General features: G+C 40.5%; 1 protein-coding gene across 1 annotated transcript in view; it reads right to left on the bottom strand.

Moving 5' to 3' along the window:
* Positions 1-20,592, bottom strand: part of FHDC1 (FH2 domain containing 1) — a 48,555-nt gene that overhangs the window by 19,601 nt on the left and 8,362 nt on the right. Inside the window, exons 3-5 of the mRNA XM_019534488.1 lie at positions 16,334-16,395; positions 15,633-15,735; positions 82-167 (exon numbers count right to left, since the gene is read on the bottom strand). Of these exons, the coding sequence (XP_019390033.1) occupies positions 82-167; positions 15,633-15,735; positions 16,334-16,395 (251 nt within the window). The remainder of the gene's footprint in view (positions 1-81; positions 168-15,632; positions 15,736-16,333; positions 16,396-20,592) is intronic.

Genomic DNA, 20,592 nt, shown 5'->3' with positions numbered 1-20,592 from the left:
CATGAACAAACTAAGCTTTAGCACTGACAGCCAGAGTAGAGGTGTTTAACATAAAGAGAATAAACCTAATACCCTCCTTACTTTGGCACCTGGATTAGTAAGTACATAAAGGAATCAGCTTGACACAGTTTTGATACATCTCCATCAAAGCCTTTTAATTTCTTTACCTAGAAAAGAGAAATACACACTAGTAAACAACTTAAAGAATTAATCAATTTTAGATAGCTAGACTATTGTTTTACTGAAAAGAAGTTGAATATGAATAAGCTTGCCAGGACTAGATTTTTATAAACAGACATCGATAAATGTCAAGTTCACCTGACACCCACAGACTGATGGAAAAATATTTGTCTATAATCACTGAAATGTGCATAAAGAAGATTTTTTTTAAAAATCCTGGACAGAAGTAAAGAAATCCAGGGCAAAGGGCACTGCATGCACGCGCATGCACACGGTGGCTGCTGTAAGATCTGGGGGCTGTGCTGGGAAGGAGCGGCTGGAGGGGAGGGCTGGTAGCAGCAGGGAGCCTGGGAACCTGGTGCTGCTGGACGCTTGATCTGCCCGGGTCCCAGCTGATGCAGAGGCCAAACTCCCACAGAGACCAGCCTGGCCTGGTCTTTGCAGGAGTTTGGCCCGTCCCAGTCATGCAGGGGCTGGGCTGGGCTGGGCTCTATGGGAGTTTGGCCCCTGCCCCAATTGCACAGAGACTAGGCTGGGCCAAGCTCCACAGGAGTTTGGCCCCTGTGCAATCAGGGCAGGAGTCAAAATCCCATGGAGCCCAGCTAGGTTATGCAGGAATTTGGCCCCTGCCTTGGACCTGTGCAGAGCAAGAGGCCAGCAGTCCCAGGCTCCAGGCTGCTAGCAGCCCTGCCCCTCCAACCCACTTTCCCAGCACAGCCTAACCAGCATGACCCCCAGCTCCTGTACTGGCTGCTGCTATGTGCACGTATGCACATGTACATGCGTGTATGTGCCAAACCCCCGTGGAGCTCTGTGGTGCTGTTCTGAATTCCAGGAGATACTGCTTTGTCAATGAGGATGACGACTGTCTGCTTGCATGAAGGTATGCATTGTTGATTTATGGATCTTTACTTTTTGTATTACACAATTGTCTTCCCTGCCACAACTCTAAAAATTTGCAACCCTGAAAATTTAAATTGATAAAAAAAAAAAACCGCTTAAAAATAAACATTGATTTTAGCCATTGAGATAAATAAATAAAAATCAAATTCTGTCAAGCCTAAATTAGAAACATTACTCGGACAGTTCAATTATTTGCTTTTAAGGCACCATTTCCAAATTTTCAGAGAAATAGGAACATTAATGGCATCTCCTCCAATCCCAACATTTTAGCAGAGCAGTGTGGGGAATCTATGTTGCACTGTTTTGCCTCACCTGGGTTTCACTAACTAGTGCCTCATGTCTTCAAGCAAAGGGATACACACACAGCATGACTGTAACAACACATTGCTGTCATCTCTGTGCAGCAGTGCCCCAGTTTCCATGAGAATTGGGTCTTTCATTTTGATTGCTCTATTTGTGATTGGATTCTCCATTGTGAATAGCTGAATTTCTTGTCAAACAGGTAACAGCTACTAAGGTGATCACAAAGAAAGATTTCTGAGTCTTCACAAGCTTGGTACATAAGATGGATACTTGATAGTTAACTGCTCAGTGTTTTGCAGAATTCTGTATGTATCATGGGGTGGAGGGTTTGCGGTAACAAAAAGCTAAGGTTTATGCTACAAATATTTTCAATGTAGGCATGTTTTCACTTACTGCTTTTTCAAAAAATTGCCTTTAAGGGGGGCGGGGAAGAAATTCACATTCTTGGTCTCAGTCCAAGAAGAGTTTATGGGGTTTTAAAAAAACTTTTGGAAGACTAAAGTCAAAGCCTTGAAGCTTATAGTTATTTGCAGGTACCTGGAGATAACACCATTTAAACCAAACGGAAAAATGACCCACTCATCCCACACCCATTCACATTTGGCTGACATAAATGATCCCCCTTTTCTAGCATGACTGCAAAGTCCCCACACATGCTTGGGACACTACAAATCTGTCCATGTACAGGTTACTATATTTACTCAAATCAAAGAGAATACTTTTTTTCCCTAGCCAACGTGGGGAAAAATGCCCCTTGACTTAGATTTAAGAACAAGAGGTAGCTCTCAACCCAAGGGCCCACTGGGCTCTACAGCTGTAGCCACCCCTCCTGCTACCTCTTCTCTACCTCCCCATTCCCTCCCCCCGCCTTCTTCCCTTCCCACTGAATTTACCATTTCTCACAGTTCCAGCTCTGGCTAGGGCCTCTCTCTGGCCTGAGACAGGGAGCGCAGAGCATGTGCTGCCTCCTGCCCCAGCCTGGCCACACAACAGCTGTTGCAGTGGCAGTGGCTCTGGCCTGGGCTCTGGGGCAGAGACAGCCGCTGCCATGACATCTGCTGCATAGCCAAAGGCAGCGCTCCCTGCCCAGGCCAGAGCAGGACCCCAGTTGGAGCTGCAAGGAGAAGTGATAATCAGCAATGGGGGGGGGGGAAGAGGGGGGGAAGAGAGGGATGGGACACAGCATGGGGGGCAGGCACCAGGGGCACAGACACCATGAGGGAGAGGCAGGCAGGGGGCAGAGAAGTGTAGGGGGTAGAACAAGTGGTGGCAGTGGCAAGGAGCAGAAGTCAGACCACTTGACTCCCCCCAAGCTGCAACGGTTGAAGAATCTAATTATTGAGGGGGTGGGAATCATCTTAAATTCAGAGTCGTTATGAATTCGGGTAAACATGCTACTTGTTCACATACAAGCACTACCACATACATTTAAAAAATGTGTATACCCTTGTAGCACAACTTCCAGGTAAGTTATGAGAACATTTCACAAGACCAGCATACATAAATAATCAGAGCCCATGTCCTGTCATACACCCTTCTCCCCTTGCCTCCATGCTTCATATTTGCAGTCTTTCCTGAACCCCACATCATTTAAATATAAACATACACATATCCTCACTACTCCATCCTGTTCTCTCCCTTCTTCCAAGACCTCATTGACAACCACATTCATACTCCAAAGTCAGATTTCAGTTTTGTAGATGGTGAAGTGGTCCTGGAAAAGGGTGGACCTAGACCAGAGTTACCTTTGCCTTTCAATTCAATTTCCAGAGGACAGGAACAATTCACAAGTTGCCATGAGTTTAGCAAGGGATCACAAGCCTCTTGGAACACTAGGCTCCAAATGAATCACTTAAACAGCTTGTGCCTAAGTTTAGCATGTGGCTTGCACATATGCTTTTCAGACATTAATGATTCTTTTTTTGTTCCCACCTCCTGAAAATGTCTGGGTTGAAAGATCATGTATTATATAGAAGTTTTTCTAGCACTGGCTTCTTTAGGACCTTGTTAAACTTTAAAAGATGGTAATCAGGCTAAAAATTTCTGGAGTTTTGCCTACACAAAAGCTCACACTAGAAATAGTATCATCATTTAATTCCCCGTCCAGTACAATTCATTTGTGAAGGCACACTTGTACATGCCTGGAAAATGCATTCACTTATGACACAACAAGAACCAAAAAAGACTGAGAACTGTGCATAAGTGAGAGATAAAAACTTTTTATTCCACCAGTTAGGTTTATTTTTGTGAACTCCCGGTGCTTAATACAGGTAATTGAAAAAAAGTCTTTGCTCAAGTATTAACTCTTTCCTCTTTCATTAAGATGCAAAAAACCCACCATTAGACTTATTTCTGACTTCCCTTCAAAAACGTTTTGGAAGACCAGACTTGATATTACTGTACTTTATACATTTTATATGCATACTAAAAAGGCAGAAGAAAAACAGACTCATAACACAGATTTTATCCAATTTTAAAGTAAATCTGAAGCACATAATTTCAGCACAGAAAACAATTCTGTCAACAGCTGAATTTCTACTGAAATAAACAATTTCTCCAAATGAATGATTATTCCAACACTGTTTTGAATTCTGTATGAAAAAAAAATTGTTTCCAACGAATATTAATTGGGGTTTTTTGGCTAAAGTTAAAAACCAAACCCAAAACCCAAATTGAACATTTTAATTTGAAACAATGAAAAACTTATCACTTTGTTTAAAATACCCATGTAAAACCCCCAAATTTCAGTTACCTGCACTTCCAATTATTATATTTGTAAGTGAAGAAGCACAAGTTTTATGACAGATACCAACTAAATGAATCCTAAATTGCAGACAGGATGTAAATTTCTTTCTTCTAGCTACTTAACAGCATTTCTTAAACCCTCTTTAATACAAGGCGTTCAGACAAAAAGCTCCTTTTAAAGACCCAACCTCTGCAGTCATTTATTTGAAGCCTGAGAAACCTCCTAATTTATATAAAAGTGTCATCCAAGAAGTCAGCCAACAAAAACAGGAAAGACCAGACTTGACATTCCTAATACTTCTAAAGGTGCTTAACAAGCAGGGAATAAACCAAAATACATACCTCTTTTAGACAGCATTTAGCAAGAAAAAAAGGACATATCATTGTGTAGTCTTGGCAGGTGTTCTTCAGCCTAGCCTTCTAGAAACAGTGGTCTACAGCCAAAATGACAACTGCAAACCCACCCATCGTCTCATTACAGTGATGTGTAAATTTTGAAATTTACATGAAAAGAATTTAAGTGTCGGGACAGCTCTTTTCTTAAACACACGCAGGAAATTAGATGCAAAAATGCAACTCTAACACTTAAATGCACAAAAGCCAGAAAGCAAGATGTTCCCATTAAGATGCACCTCAGCTGCCTATTAACTTACGTATACTGCACATATTATATTTAAATGTACTTTTCATGGTAACCAGGGCAAAGCTAGATAATCCAAGATTACCTACATGGAATGCTAATGCTAATATTGCAATGAGAATTTTAATTTTGTTTGCTGACTATTTAATTTCACTGTTTAGTTTTTAAGCATTTCACAGTGAGGGTGCTGGAGTGATGCAAGGCGTGGTTCCTTCTACAATAGTCCTAGTACATTCTATAGCAGGATTCCCACGGCGTACGTCATAGAAGACAGCCATATCCTGGGGCTGGAAGGGGTAGGGACAGAGCCCTGCAGAGATTTTGGGTAATGTTGTAGGCCAAAGAAATGCTCCATGAAGGCAGCCATAAAACACAGAGTGAGGGCCCAGTATCAGCCACATTTGATGCCACTCCCTTGCTTTGTGTGCTCCTTGCTTAGCTCTCCAAGACAGAGACATAGCAGGGCAGCCCTGAGCTTGGAGCAGCACCAACTGAGGTAGCATATTCTGCTGTTTTGCCCCTATTCTCCTCTCCACAACACTAATGGCACCCAGGCTGCTGTTGCAGGTGGCCCCCAGCTCAGTTACACTCCTGCCCTGAGGAGCAGCACAGAATCTCACTCATTAATTTGCAACAGCCATACATGGTGGATACAAACAGGCCATTCTGCTCCCGAGAAAGACAAGCACATAGAAGGTACAATGTGCAGAAAGGGACCTGTTGATCTACAATGCTGTAACCAGGTCCCACACATTTAAATTTTGCTAATCCAGTTCAGGATTGCCAACCCCAAGCGTTCAAACAGAATGAATCATGCCTCCCAAGACAGTCTTGAGACTGTCTTGAAAATCACAAGATTAACAGTTTTAAAGCCTTTTGGCCTTCTGGGAACTTTTTTCCCCTTTCACTGTGGATCATCTCAAGCTTCCCTCTGCAAGTAGGAGTATAGAACTGTTTTAAGATGAAAGTGGCCTCATGTGATTATATGAACATGGTTAAGTGGTGGGGCTCCAGTTAAAGCACCAAATTATTGTAAGAGCTGTGATGAAATTGCAAATGGAGTTGACAACATAGCTGTTAAATGCATGCCCATAATGAGTTAACAGACATGAAATGTGTTTATGACTGATTTAATAAAGTATATATATATTTTAAAATCACTATAAATTATTCAGTCAGACCTCTACACCCAAGCCCTTCAGAACACTTTTCTTCTAACTGTATGCCATCAGGTAAACAGAAATGGCATTGGGATATACGTGTACAAGGGAGTATAGTGCAACCGCAAGTTCAGTTCTACAGTTCTTAAATTAATGGCAGCTGACAGACAATTTTTTCATTTAGGAAAACATCTGCAGAGTCTGCACATGTATGCTCATATACAAAAATCAGATTTTACGTACATAGGGCTCTCCCATATGCACTCACTCATGCTTTAAAATATGTTATTATATGAAGGAAGTCTAACTTTTTTGGTGTATGAACAGTTAGAGTAGCTACACCTATTGCAAATATTTAGCTATTCTTTAGAATGAGGAGTGCCACTGAGTGAATTATAAGTGACTTTCCTAGTGTTTAATATACTGGAGTACTCTTTTAGCACTGGCTTTACTGATAAGAAGCTGGCTTTTATTTATGCTTCCAGGAGAGCTACAAAGATTCCTGAATGAAAGTATAGGAATCCTTGACTAAAACGGTATCAGTGCCACCCATTTTTAGACATGCTTGCAATATATCCAAGTATATTTCCCCATTTCAAACAAACATACAGCAGTACAATGGTCACAAAGTTCCTTGCATTTTTCATGGTTTTTTTTTTAATCACTGCAAATGTTCAGAGCATTGTGACGAAATGAGATCCCCTTCCCACAGTTTTTTCAGCAGGCAGAGAAAGAGAGTCCTACAAATCTAAATGGCAGATGACTACAGGTTTAACACACAGTAAGCAAGCTGCAGGTTTAACACACAGTAAGCAAGCAACTGATATAATACAGAGGAAGTAAAAGACAGACCGATATCCTGGGTGTGCATATATGTTGATTAGCTATCTAGAAGGTGTATTCTCACTGGATACAGAAGAGTGAATTAAAGTGGCTGCTAAGCACAGGACCCTGTAGACTCAGTCAAAGTTTACCAGTCAGGACCTGTTGAACAGTGCAGCAGTATGCACAAAAAAACAGTCCTGTAATTAGCTAACAACTATTTTAATAAGATATAGACAAAGATGTGTAGGTAGGATTGCTTAAAAAAGTGAAAAGAGAGAGAGTGTGCATGCGAGAGAATCAAGAATGCTTTTTTGTATTAGAGACCAGAAAGATGGAAATCAACATTTTTCCTTAATTAAAAGACTGCCCAACAAGAAGTGAGCTGGGAAAGAAGGAAGCTTCTTGGGTTTTAGAGACATATTTCTTCCTTCTGCAGGGTCACAAGACATGGTAAGGTAGCAAACAAATACATTTCCAACTATAATTCTAAAACAGTAACTTGCTTATTTTTTAACCTATACAGAAAAATTTACACTTGTTTTTGCACCTGATTTAAGTCATACCATTTTGTGGATGCCCTAACAATACACTCTTAGTGCTCTACTTTAACAGCTGTAGGTTTCAGGAATTGGAAGCTCTGTCCACCTTTGAGAACTTGAAAGTTTCCTAAATCAAACATCTGAAAACATTCAAACATTCTAAGTTTGACAAAACCCTTCACAACTTGACCAGTATTTTAATGAGTGTACTCAGTATGACAAAAGCTTGTAGCAAAGTGCCAGTATCTGCCATTCATACACACAAATTCCAGCAGCTCTTATGGTAACCAACTAAAAAGATCTTAGTGTTGACACCCCTGTAAATATATGTAAATAAAGCTGTTGTAATACAATAGAGGAAAAGGTATAAGGAATTTTAAATGACAAAAATTCTGTAGGCTTTATTTATTTGTTGGTTTAGATATATGTCAAAGCAGTGGTTGACCCATCTCGAAAGATAAGATATTTAAATAACTGTCAATTGAGATAGGGGAAGAGGTCAAATTCTAGAAGGGCACTAAAATAAAGTAATGAACTCACTATTTATCACATCACTTTCTAGAACACTGATAAGATTACAAATTATCTACAGGGAATAAACTCTTGCTTTATGCTGTAAATGTTGTGGATCAAACTGGAAGAAGCATCATACAACTGTGTTTAGGAATGTCCTCCCCACAGCCTCTTACATTTCTTGAACAAAGGAAACAACACAAGTTTTTTATCACCATGTCCTAGAACAGTGGTTCTCAACCTTTTTTGGACTCAAGGCACCTGTCAGAAAATGCCAGCTCTTAGCTTTTACTCATTTGTTAACAACAAAAAAATAATAGGGTAACTCTTCTGTTGCAAAGAAAGACCACAACAGATCAGAATGTTTTTAATGGCCATAAACTCCAGGAAAGATGATTTAGACTAGACATAAGAAAAAAAAACAGGTGGATATATGTCTTGCTGGGGTCACTTGATTCCAGCTGACTTCCTGTCTATGGGGGGGTGGGCTGGACCCAATGATCTCATAGGTGCTTTCCAGCCCTGAATGTCTAATGTCTATGAAACCCTATGGATTCCTATTTGAAAGATCTGGGTTCATCTGGTAAATCATGTTTGCACACCTAATGCTGCAACACCCTGGTTGAGAATCACTGTCCTAGAAAATTGCAGACAACATCTTGGAGGACCCAGGTAGTTAAGAGGGTAGGTTTCATACAGCACTAAATTCCTAGTATGGCTACTCAGACCTTACCCTGACCAGCAAGACTACACTAATTCTTGGAACTATACTTGTAAGCTGGCTGAGCTACAAAGACAAAAAGTATGGGAAGGGGTGCTGCAAAAACCCAGGTTATGTCAAAGAGCATTTATACACATATATTTTTGTGTTGCAACGTGCTGGATCTCTGGTGCATCTAAGATCTTAATCAAGTCTGTTCAGATGCACCAGAGATCCAGCACGTTGCAGCACAAAAATGTATATGTATAAATGCCCTTCGACATAACCTGGGTTTTTCCAGCACTCCTTCCTATACTTTTTGTCTTTAAAGCTCAGCAGAATAATTGAGTTTTCTCCGCTTGCGAGCTGATGCACACTGTGCTGCATCGTGTGCAGCTGTATAAATGGCGAAAAGCACAACAGCACACAGAAAATGGTGGTGGTGTGCTTTTGAACTAAAATATCTTCAATGTGTTTTAGTTCAAAAGCGTGCCACTGCCATTTTCTCAGCACTGATGTGCATTTTGCTGTTAATACAAATGTATGCACTGCAGTGCTGGGCGCTTTTAAAAGCACCTGGCACTGTGGCACAAGCATGTGTACAAATGTCCAAACAGACACAACTAGAACTGGTTCAAATAAAGAGAATCTTTTTAAGCAGCTTGTTCATTAAGTTAATAGCAAAAGGGAAGGACAAATAATAAAAAAAGTACATATGAACAAGACTCCAAACTATGTGAGAGAAAACAAAATTAACTGACTATACACCAGTACTGAGAGCCTAGGTAATAAATAAGAGGCATTCAAATTACTCATTTTTAACATAATCAAATTAGTTGGTATTATTGAAATTGAGTGGGAACTGTCATGCACCTGGAATGTTAAAATATGCAGTTCCATCTTACAAAGGATCTAATGGATAAAAGAGAACAAAGCACTATACCACCAAAAATGGCATTACCTGCTTTGAGTCACCGATTACTCAGAAACTAACAATCCTGACAGCCTTGGGAAGAAAGGCTTCACTCTGTAATATAAATTGGAGGTTGCACAATGCCAGTACTACAAACATACTTGAAATTTCAAAAAAAAAAAAAAATACTTTTTCTTAAAATTTTCTTTTAACTCAGAAGGCATTGTGTTGTTATTTGGCCAGATTTTAGGTTAAACATCACCTTGACAAATAAGAACTAAATGAAAATGAACTAAAATGAAACTAAAATTAATATATGCATAGAAGCAACTGATCAGGACTAAATTATGTACTGCAAAATTAAGTAAAAAAATACATATAGTAATGCAGGAATATTTTATGCTGGCCTGCTTATTTGTATGCATGTTGGTTTAGTTTAATAGTCAGCTGGAAGGGGGCACACATATACACACGCACACACTTTCAAACAAAGAGTACTAGGGAAATGGACTTAAAATCCATGCGCCCCCTGGGGTGCTAAGCACAGAGTAAGGCTTTCCTAACTCCAGGCAAGAGAAACCTGTGTTCAGACTTTTGGTTTAAAGTTTGGCACCACTAGCTACAGGCTCCTATAAAGGAAGAACTGTGTGTTGCCATACCCAGCCTGACCAGCAAAGTATGCACAGCTGATGCACAGGGCAGTAAGCCCAGAACCTGGAGCCTCCAATTTTGGAATTTTCCCTCTTTAACTGCAAATTGGTAATGCATGAATCCCAAAATCTATAGGGTTGATAGGGAAATCATAAAGATGACAAAAGGATCATTAACTTTGCACTTTTGGCACTATGTACAGTTGACAGCAATGAATATATATATAGAAAGAATTGTGGAAAACTGGTTAGGAAAGCAAAAAGACTATGGCTAGCTGAGCTAAGGAAACTAACAGAAAAGAAGTGCTATTCTTTTTTTTTTTTTTTTTTTTTTTAAGTAGGAGGAAGAGAAGGAGTCAGATAGTACAGTAGATGCCTTTGAGAAGATAAAAATTCAGAAGGCTGTGAAACCCGATGAAATTCCTATAGAGGCACTGAGATTACCTCTGTGTAAAGCAGGTATAAGTCTGTTCACTGAGATGATGTCACAAAAAAGAGAGTCAGATGCATACGGAAGATTTATGGGGGTCTATTTTTAAGAACAAAAGGAGACATACAAGACTTTGGCAGCTGGAGACATAATACTCATGAACCACACTACAAACCTATGGGAAAGAATCAAAGAAAGATTAAAAAGTCAAAACTGGAGACTGCCAGTTCACAGTCATGCCCGGTAAATCAATGATTGATGTGATCTTTGCAGTGAGACTCCTAATGGAAAAGTAAGAGTACAAGGACACCAAGAAAAATCTTCACATAGTGTTTCTTTACATGGAAAAAAGCTCATGACCAAGAAAACTGATATGCTGGTGCATGAGGGAGCAACTGGTAATAGGAATTTATGAGAGACTTGTGGTAAGTATATACAGAGGCTCAAAAACATGAGTTGGAAGCATATGTGGGAAGACCTAGGATGCCCTCATCAGGTCTGGATTCCATTGAGGGTCAGAATTAAGACCACTGCTATTTGTGCTACTCCTGGATTTACTCAGCAACAAGCAGGAGGATGCCCCTTGGTGTTCCTGATGATGTAGTCTTGATTTCAGAAAGCAGAGAACAGGCAGAGCGCAACTTAGACAGATCGGGGTATAGATCCAAAAAAAGGGCATCATCAGCTGGGCTGTCAGGGTGGGGAGAGCACACGACACATGCAAAAGACAAGAGGTTTTTTTGGTCACATCTTTTTATTAAACTGAGCAGTTGGGAGAAATGATAGACAAGTTTTTCCTTCCAAACCTGAGGAAGAGCATGTTGTGCCTGAAAGCTTGTCTAACCTCTCTCCCAGCTACTCAGTTGGTCCAATAAAAGATATTACCAAAAAAATCCTTGCTTCTCACGCACTGAGGGTGAGGCTACTGAGACAGAAATGTGGAGTCAAAGTGAAAAATCATTAAAGAAATCAGAGGCAGCATCAGGAAAGACTGTAACAATAGAGAGAAAGCTCAGCAAGGGCAAACTGTGAGAATGTAAGTAGCCAGAAAGCCTGAAAAGTATTTGGGGAAAAAATGCAGGCCACAAGATCTGGAGGCAGGAGAAACAAAAAAAGAAACACCCAAGAAGACACGACGCGAGTGCACAGAACAGAACTTCGAAGCGCACAGCATTTCTGAAGGGGTGGTGATGGACAGTATATTGTGGAGAATGAGAACTTAAAAAGTAGATTGACCTTGTGGGAGACGTTCAGATGATGAGGAACAGAAGGAATTTTAAAAAGGCACTATTCCATTGCTAGACAATAAGTGTTTAATTAATACTGGTCTTTAGTTGCTGGAAAAAAGCCAGATGACTTATTTATACCATAATGATAAAATGCTTTCCATCCTAACAGTAATTCAGGATAATAGCAGAAACTTAAGTTAGAGAGCACTAAGTAAGATGTGGATAACTGACAACTAAGAATGACAGAAGTTCTGGTCAAGGAGCAATCTGGACTGTTAATACTGATTTTCATTAAGTCTTAAGACAATGGGGAAATTCCAGGGGATTGGAAGGAAGCTAATGCGCCAATACTTTGAAAGAGCATTGGGATGATCTGAATAATTATAGGCTTGTGAGCAATCCAAGGAAGAATAATGGAACAGCTAATGTGGAACTTGATTCATAAATAATTAAAAGGGGGTTGGTCACAGAGTTAATACAAGATTGATTGATGGAAAATGTAGATTGTCTGACTAATTTAACTTTTCGTGGGATTATAAAATCTTTTGGTCCAGGGAATAGTGTCTAATAGACTTCTGGAAGGTGTTTAACCTGGACTTAACAACAGTGATTAACAAATGAGACCATACAAAAACAACATGGCTCATATTCAGATGTATTTAAAAAGCTCAACTAATAGGTCTCAAAATAGGTCTAACTAGAAAAGGAATCATCACGATACAAAAGTATTCCTTTTTTAATCTTTTAGAGATTTGGTGGTTTAACAATTTATTTAACAAATATCAGTGACCTGGAAGAAAAACAAACAAAACCATGTTTCCAGATAATACTGAAATTCAGGGAATGGTAGATAATGAAGACAACATGTCACCAATAGAGTGATCTGGATATTTTGGTAAGCTGCCTGCAATCAGTATACATGTCCATATGATTACATGTAATGCCATACCTAGGGACAAGGAATGCAGGCCATATTTACAAGACTGAGGGGTCTATTGAGGCAAGTAGTGACTCAGGAAAAGATCAGGGGATTATGGTGGGTAATCAGATGAATATGAGATCTCACAATGCAATGCTGTGGCCAAAGGGGCTTGTATGGCTAGGTGAGAACAGGCGCAGAAGACAGGTTATATAATCTCTGCCTCTTGGACCTGTGCAAACCACTGTTCAAATACTGTGCCCAGTTTCCATGTCCATAATTTGAAAGGGATGTTAAACATTCAGAAGATTCATAAAAGGAGCTATGAAAAAATGATTAGAGGATTAGCAAACATGCCTTTTAATGCGGCATCTTATAATGAAAAACTCAAGAAACCTAATCTATTTGATTTGTCAAAAAATAAATACAAGGTTAAAAATAAGGTTAAGAGACAATTTGACAGTGACAGTCAACCTTTTTGGTAAGTGTGACACAAATCAACACTGCACATGCACACACCCCAAGGACCACTCCAATCCTTTCCTCTTACCCCAGAGGTTCCCAAACTGTGGTACGCGTAGCCCCGGAGATACACAAGACATCTCTGGGGGGCATGCAGGAGAAAGTGTGCAATGGCAGATTTAATTGTCATTATAAAAACAACTGGGATTTAAGGGTTTAAAATATAAAACCTATGCTGGTAGGGGTAAGCAGGCAGCTGGTAAATCTGGAAGGGGGTACACAATAAGAAGAAGTTTGGGAACCTCTGTCTTATGCAATCTGCTGCTCTGCTTTTTGCCCCCTGCCTGATCTGCTGCTCTGCTTTCTGCTCCCTACCCTATCTGCCACTGTGTTGCCTGTTCCAACCTGCTGGTTCTGCATACAGAGACTTCCCATGCCACTTGTGGTAACCATGCTGCAGGTTGGCTGGCCCTGGTCTAGAACATGGGGAAGAATAAATCTGATAGAGGGGTGCTTCCATCTAGCAAAGTCATGCATAACAAGACCCAGTGCCTCAATGTGGAAACCTGACAGATTCAGGCTAAAAATAAAGGCAAAAATTGGTAAGCATAAGGTCCATTGCTAGAGATTTTAAAACCAAAATAAAATATTTCTGTATAAAAATAGGAGGTATTTGAACAACAACAACTAGACTTGAAACAGGCTTTAATTCAGAGGATTCTTATGGCCTATGCTATGCAAGATGTTAGCCTAGATCAACATCTTGCTGCTCAAACCTCTGGCCCCAGGAGCTGGATGAATGATGCTGGTCCAATCCATGCCCCATGCTGCCCCAACCCTGGGTGCCCAATCATGCATGCAGAGTCATAGCATCTGACCTCCTGGGCTCTCCATAGGTCTGGAAGCAGGGGAGCAACAATTACTGTTGCCACTGCTCCCCAGTCAACAAAGTTTTGGGACTCTGGGAAGCCCAGTAGGCTGGATGACACAGCAATGCCCACAGTGGGCCAGGGATTGGACACATCTGGATGAGATGATCAAAGTGGTGGTCCCTTCAGCTCTTAATCTCTGAACCTGCGAGTTTCGTGCTGCTGTCTAGCTATGACTTAGTTTTCTCTCCTTACAGAAATCCACTTCACCACCACTCTGACAACACTACACCAGCTCCCTGACACTGCACAACAAATAAGATATACTTTTACTGCCAGCAAGTGCTTGACTGGGTGCAACCTTCAGTTGTTTCAAATCAAACCTTTACAATATTAGAAACCATGCTCTAGTAATCAAGGGTTGCTAGGTCAGACAAGCTTTCACAGTTAAATCTCCACCGAAATGGAACTTACGGGTCCAAATAAATTAGGTTTGCAGGGCATAAAATTTATATCGTATCGAGGCACATTATCAAATCACATCTCCCTGAATGTTAAGCTACTATTGCCATGAGTAACACCCAAGATCTACAGCTGAAAGATTAGAGTGGAAACAATATTTCTTCATCTTATTTTGTACATGTAACATGCACAAAGGGATATTAGGATTCAGTTTCTCTTCACTCTATCATTTTCCTTTTTTGTGTAGATTTTTTACCCAGTGAAGAGAAAACATCTTAAAAGATATAGTACCTATTTAGAAAAACCACAAAAAAATAGGGTGGTGGAAAAAAGGATAGTTTTAAGGATCAATTTTAGTACCCCACACTACTTTGAATGCTGGTTCTCAAATAAAATGGATTTCATATCTATGGTGTCTCATCATATACATACATAGCCTTTTAAATCCAGTATGTGGAAATGACCAGAATTAAGATAGCATATGTGAATTCAAGTCACTGGAGATATGTGGTATTTTTGGTATACCTTTGAACTGAGAGCAAGTGTATTGTGGAGCCAAAGAATCAATTTTTAAATATAATGACATTCAAGTGGTAAAGCATGCAAGCTAACGGTTAATCTGGATATTAGTTAAGTGGTCATTTCCCCATACTCATTTACTTTGATAAGAAACACTTGAGCAATTTTAATGCTAATTCAGTGAAGCTTGCAATATACAAGTCTCAAGACACATGCACAAGGGCAAGAAGGAAGAGCCTTTGAAGCAGTTGTCTTAAATTTATCAAACAAGCTCACAGACTTCTTGGATTGTGGGCCAATGGGGTAGCATAGTGACGCAGTAACCCAATACCACCACTAGATTGTAATTGCTGTGGTTCCAACCATGTAACTGCTTGGGAAATAGGGGCCAGAAATTAATGAAACGTATCAAGGAAGTTTGGTACTTTAATATGAAATTCCTCCAAATAAAGTTAAACTAACTTCTGTAAAGGAATGATTAGACTGTATTTCCAATACCACAGGTCACTGTGTGCCACTCCCAAGGGCAAATTTTTGCACTCAGTAGGTTTTACCTCCGCATCTCTCAGGTTTTTATGACTTTTCCAAAAAGATAACAAGTATTCTCTACAATCCCAAGTTCATAGGAACTAAGCCACACAAAGAGGCACCACTTTAAACACTTCACTTACCTCTTCTGCTTCAGGCAATAACTTAAGTAATTCACGCAGTGTCTCAGATCCATACGGGTCACTTCTTCCATGGTAAATATCTTCACTTATGGACCGAGCAGACCTTGAAAAAACAAGTGGTCAAATTAAACTGTAATACTTGGAACTCCTGTAGGTGTAGAAATGGGAAAAAACCCCCAAAAAAACAAAGCTTACAAAAATTGTCAGTAGCTGAATCAGTGTTCACAACAGCCGCCAATCAGTGAGGCCTCTGCGAAAAAGTAAATCAAATGCATGGCAGCTAAACTGCTTTAGCCTACCTTTAAAAAAAAAAGGAAAAACTTTCATCCCTCCCCCATCCTTTCACTCTTCCTACAGAAAAGCAGCCAAGGAAAACAACTCAGTATCTTACAAGATTCAAAGGCATTCTATTACTGCCTATGAAACCTCAACTGGCAATGGCAACAATCAAACTGTGAACTAATTAGCACAGAAAACTGAAAATGGAAGATTTAAGCAATACTGTCATTCAGATAAACATGTTATGAAAAAAACAAGCTATGAATCCCAATTAAGAAAATTTGTAGAGAGTCTTAAAACTAGGTTAAAGCAGCAGTGCATTACACATTATACCTTTGCATAATGTCTTTTATTTCCTATTCCATTTGTTTTAGATTATTATTACTATTACATATGAAGCTGTATGAAAAATAAAATCTTACTTTTTAAATTGTTTGAGAAATATTCCAATATTCATACTTCTTTTTGCATCCAACACAGAAACCTGAGAAAAAAAGCAATAGATATTATAGACAAGTAAAATAATCCAAGCAGAAAAGCCTAAAAAAAAGATACACCTCTTTAAAAAGCACTAGTAAGTATCATTTTGTAAAGAAGCCCATACACAAAGAGTGGCCACCAAGGCACAAGTCAAATGAATGGATAGGACCATTCCTCAATAAGTAAAAAGAAAGTTATTCATTACTGAACTAATCTTTACTAGGAAACAATGCAGCCCACCCACAAGAGTTTCTGCTCGTGGGACAGATTTAAAATAGCAGCAGGTTGGAAGAGAGTATTAAGGCAAGTTTTATTTCACCTTATAACAAGAATGTTTTTCTAATTATTTAATAATACTGCATTTCTAAAATGATTCTTACTAAAATCTAATTGGGACAGTCAGACTGCAAAAATCTTGGCTTCCATGGAATGACCCATGCATTTCAAAATACCATTTCAGGGTAACTTACCAAATGCCGTGGTGATGCATACATGCAACAAGAATTTAACTCAGTACACAGCACTGACTTAATGCACATGAATTAACAGCCATGTTGATTACATGGAGATATTTAAAATCTATCTTCAGTTAACTTGAAGCAATTTTTTTTTTTAAATTTAGCTATGTTATAATATTTTATACATCTAATTCTAGAGGGGAAAAAATAAAGGGGGAATTTTTCTCCTCCACGCTCCCATTTTAAAATTTATTCTAACTAAGAATCAGCAAAAAAATTGCACCATGCTGTAACAGCATGCAGCTATCAATATGAAAAGTTTCCAATCGTCTCAGTGAATGAATGATGCATTCCCTTGAGATTAAAATTCTGCCATGGCAATTCAGGTGAAAACAGCCTCTAGAAGCAGTCAGAATGAGTCTGGAATTACTTTATGGCAGCCAGGTGACAGTATTAACATACAACTATTTCCTTGTGTCATCTCGGTTCAATAACAAATAATTCCAAATACAAAGATGTGCAGGACAACAGCTGGCCTTACACAGCATTAATTCTTCATCAACTGCAAAGACAAGCCTTATGCCAGTGTAAGCAAAGAAAAATACACCATTTTTATTGGTGGTGTCAGGCAAAAGAATGAAATACTGCTTGTTCCGAAATCACTTGGTGAAAATCAAATACAGGTATAGTTAGCAGAGAGGTATCATATGGGTACTTCCAATACAATCATGCATACCCATGACTACTTCCTTACTTGCCAAATGAATAAAGTTAAGTAGATTAGAATATTTTCCAGAACTCTGGAATTTCCTCTTTTCTTGAGCCAAAATTCCATAGAAGTTAGAAAGAGTAGGATACGCTAGAGTGTCAGTAAATTATTTCAAGTCAATCAATCACTGCTAACCTGAATCCCTTCAAATATAGCATTTATGCAAAGGGTAAGATAGGATATATTTTCTCCCATCATCATAGAAGATGAGAGGGCCACACAGGTCATTAAAAAAAGCCCCTGCACTTAGTGCAGGTTAAACTATCATTCCCCTACTATGTTATCTAATCTCTTTTCACATTTTTCACTGAAGGCACCCCTCAATGACCTCTTCCACTTCAGTTCCACTCTCTAATTGCCCCGCTCATTTCTAATCTAAAATTTGACATTGTTAGACACCTTTATTACAATACATTTGTGGTCAAGCCTTAATTTGTGCAGGTATTTGTTCATATCAGAGATCATTCCCTCTACTAGTATAAGGTATATACATCTTTTCTTTTTCCTTCTTCTTCTCTTTAATTTTTGTACACTTTTTTACCTGCAGCCCTTACAAATACAAAATATGCCATATCCTCAAAAAATGGAAATCAGTAATACCCCATTTTACTTCTTTTACCATTTTTACCATGGCAGGGGGTGTCAACCAAGGGTATGTGTACCCCTAGGGGTACTTGGAAAGGTCATAGGGGTACACGCAAGTGGGCGGGGACAGCTCTGGGGCTCAGCAGCGGAGTCTCCCCAGACATGTTCCCACATGTCACCTCTTACCCAGAGGAAAGGGAGGGGTGTGCTGGGTAGCACCGGCCCCATGCAGCACACTGCAACACCTCCCCACCCCCTACCCCAGCTCCATCTCCTGACTGGCTGCAGGATCACTGCCCTCAACCAATAGCCAACAGTGAGAAGGCACCACCAGCCCCCCCTTGCCTGCAGGGCCACAAGGCGCAGAGAGTCTGAATGGTGGGGAGGTGGGGGAGAGTGTGTATTTCTGTGCCTACTCCCAGGAGCAGGGTGGGGAGCATAAGGGCAGTAGTGCCCCACCATGGACAGATGTGGGGTGGAGGGGTTTACATGTGGCAGCTGCCACCACCACCCACCAGCTCGTGCCACCTTCCAGGATCAGGGCCAGGGTTGGGGGGGGAGAAGGCAGCAGCACCACTCTGCAGACTGCACAGGTGCCACCTGGCTAGCCAGACACAGTAGGGGGAGCTTGCACACAGTGGCCACTGCTGCCACCCACCACCCCACGCCACTGCTACATGCTGCCTTCCCATGGCCAGTTGCATGTGCGGCTCTGTGGGCTGCTAACAGGTGGCATGTGATTGGCCAGGCATGAGACCCATCGGCAGCTTACAGAGCCACACGTGCAACTGGCCATTGGAAAGTGGCGCACAGAAGTGAAGAGTGGTGGCAGCAGCAGTGGCGCAGGGTGGTGCAGGGTGCTGGCAGCAGCCACTGCATGTGACCCCCCACCCCCGCATCTGGCACCAGAAGGGGTACACTTGTTAAAAAAGGTTGAAAACCCCTGAAATATGGCATAACATGTTTGAACCAACTGAGGTTCTGGTTCAATGCTGAATTAGTGAACCAGTCTAATTGTTGTGTATTTCCTCTCTGAAAAAAGCAATAGGAACATAGACAACTTTGTTTACCCTATCTGCCTATCACACCAAGTCACTGTCCTAATCAAATAGCAAGGTAAAAAACAGTAATTTAACAATTCTATTCAAGGGGCCTAGGAAATAGATGCTTAGTGTTCTGCCTGATTTTACACTGGTCACTTCTATTTTTCTATTAAAGCTCCTAACCTTCAAAAACCTCTTTAAAAAAAAGTCTCAAACTGGGCAACAAAAATGCAATCCCTGGGCACTTTTTCAAACGTTGGTACTTATGCTGTGCACAAAAAACAATGATAACCTCTGTTTTCACGTGCAAGGCTCCTCCATATTTTATTTTACTAAAGCTTGCTCTGCATTCCTGACACCCACCCTTCTCCCATTCTGACTGTTCACCTCACTTTGTTCTTGCCCCAGGTCACCTTGGCTTTATTGTTTTAAGTTCTCTTGCTATTTTGTCAAGCACTATTTCAATTCTCTTTTCTTTTTTTTTTTTTTTTGAGTCTGCCTCTATATTCTGTTTTTGATCTGCGATGGTTCCTTACAATTTCTTTATAACACCTGAATTCATCAACTGTCTCGAAACAAGAGATGTCAAAAATACAGCCCATGGAGATGGATCATTCGCCTCCCAGTGCTGGCCCCTTGCATTCAGGTCTCATCCCTGGCAGGCAGGATTCAGCACCTGCTGTGGTTGGTCTGAGGAGGGCACCGCATACTGCTCAGTCTGGGGCCAGAGCCAGTGCTGGATCTCGCATGCAGGACCAGGGAAGGGGGGGGAGGCCTAGTCCAACCAATGGGGCTGGTCCCACACCATTCATCTGACTTACAGGGCCAGATGAGCTTGACACCTCATCTCTAAAGCAATAGCTTATATATCCACCTCTATACAACCTCTCCCTTACTGAGCAGTTTCACATCTAACTGTCCTTCTGAATTCTGGGATATCACAAAGTCAAATGAAATGCACTGAAAATATCAGACAAACTTCCTGTCACCTTACAGTTCATCTCCTCTTCCTCCTGTGTATTTTCCCATCTCAACATGACAGCCCATTCAAAACTTAAGCTAACACTTTCTCACCTGGCAGTCAACGTACCTCTCTCTTCATCTTCCTCTCCCCTTCCATATTAAAATAATGCTTCTTGAGGTCACATTTAGTACTTTCCATAACTCTAATTAAGCCTTTATCATTCCCTACCCCAGCTTCTTCACCCTCCCCACAGTGTGTATTAGGGGCGCACCAATAAAGGTTTTCTTGGCCAATATTGATAGCTGATTATACCAGGCATATTGGCCAATACTGATCCAATTCACAGGAATGCAGCCTGGCAGCTTGGAGAGCAGCATCCTGC

This window comes from Crocodylus porosus, unplaced genomic scaffold (assembly GCF_001723895.1).
Source record: "Crocodylus porosus isolate Cpor-Errol unplaced genomic scaffold, CroPor_comp1, whole genome shotgun sequence".
In the NCBI taxonomy this organism is placed as follows: domain Eukaryota; kingdom Metazoa; phylum Chordata; order Crocodylia; family Crocodylidae; genus Crocodylus; species Crocodylus porosus.
The sequence above is the reverse complement of the archived record's forward strand: the minus strand, read 5'-3'. Positions and strand labels throughout refer to the sequence as shown.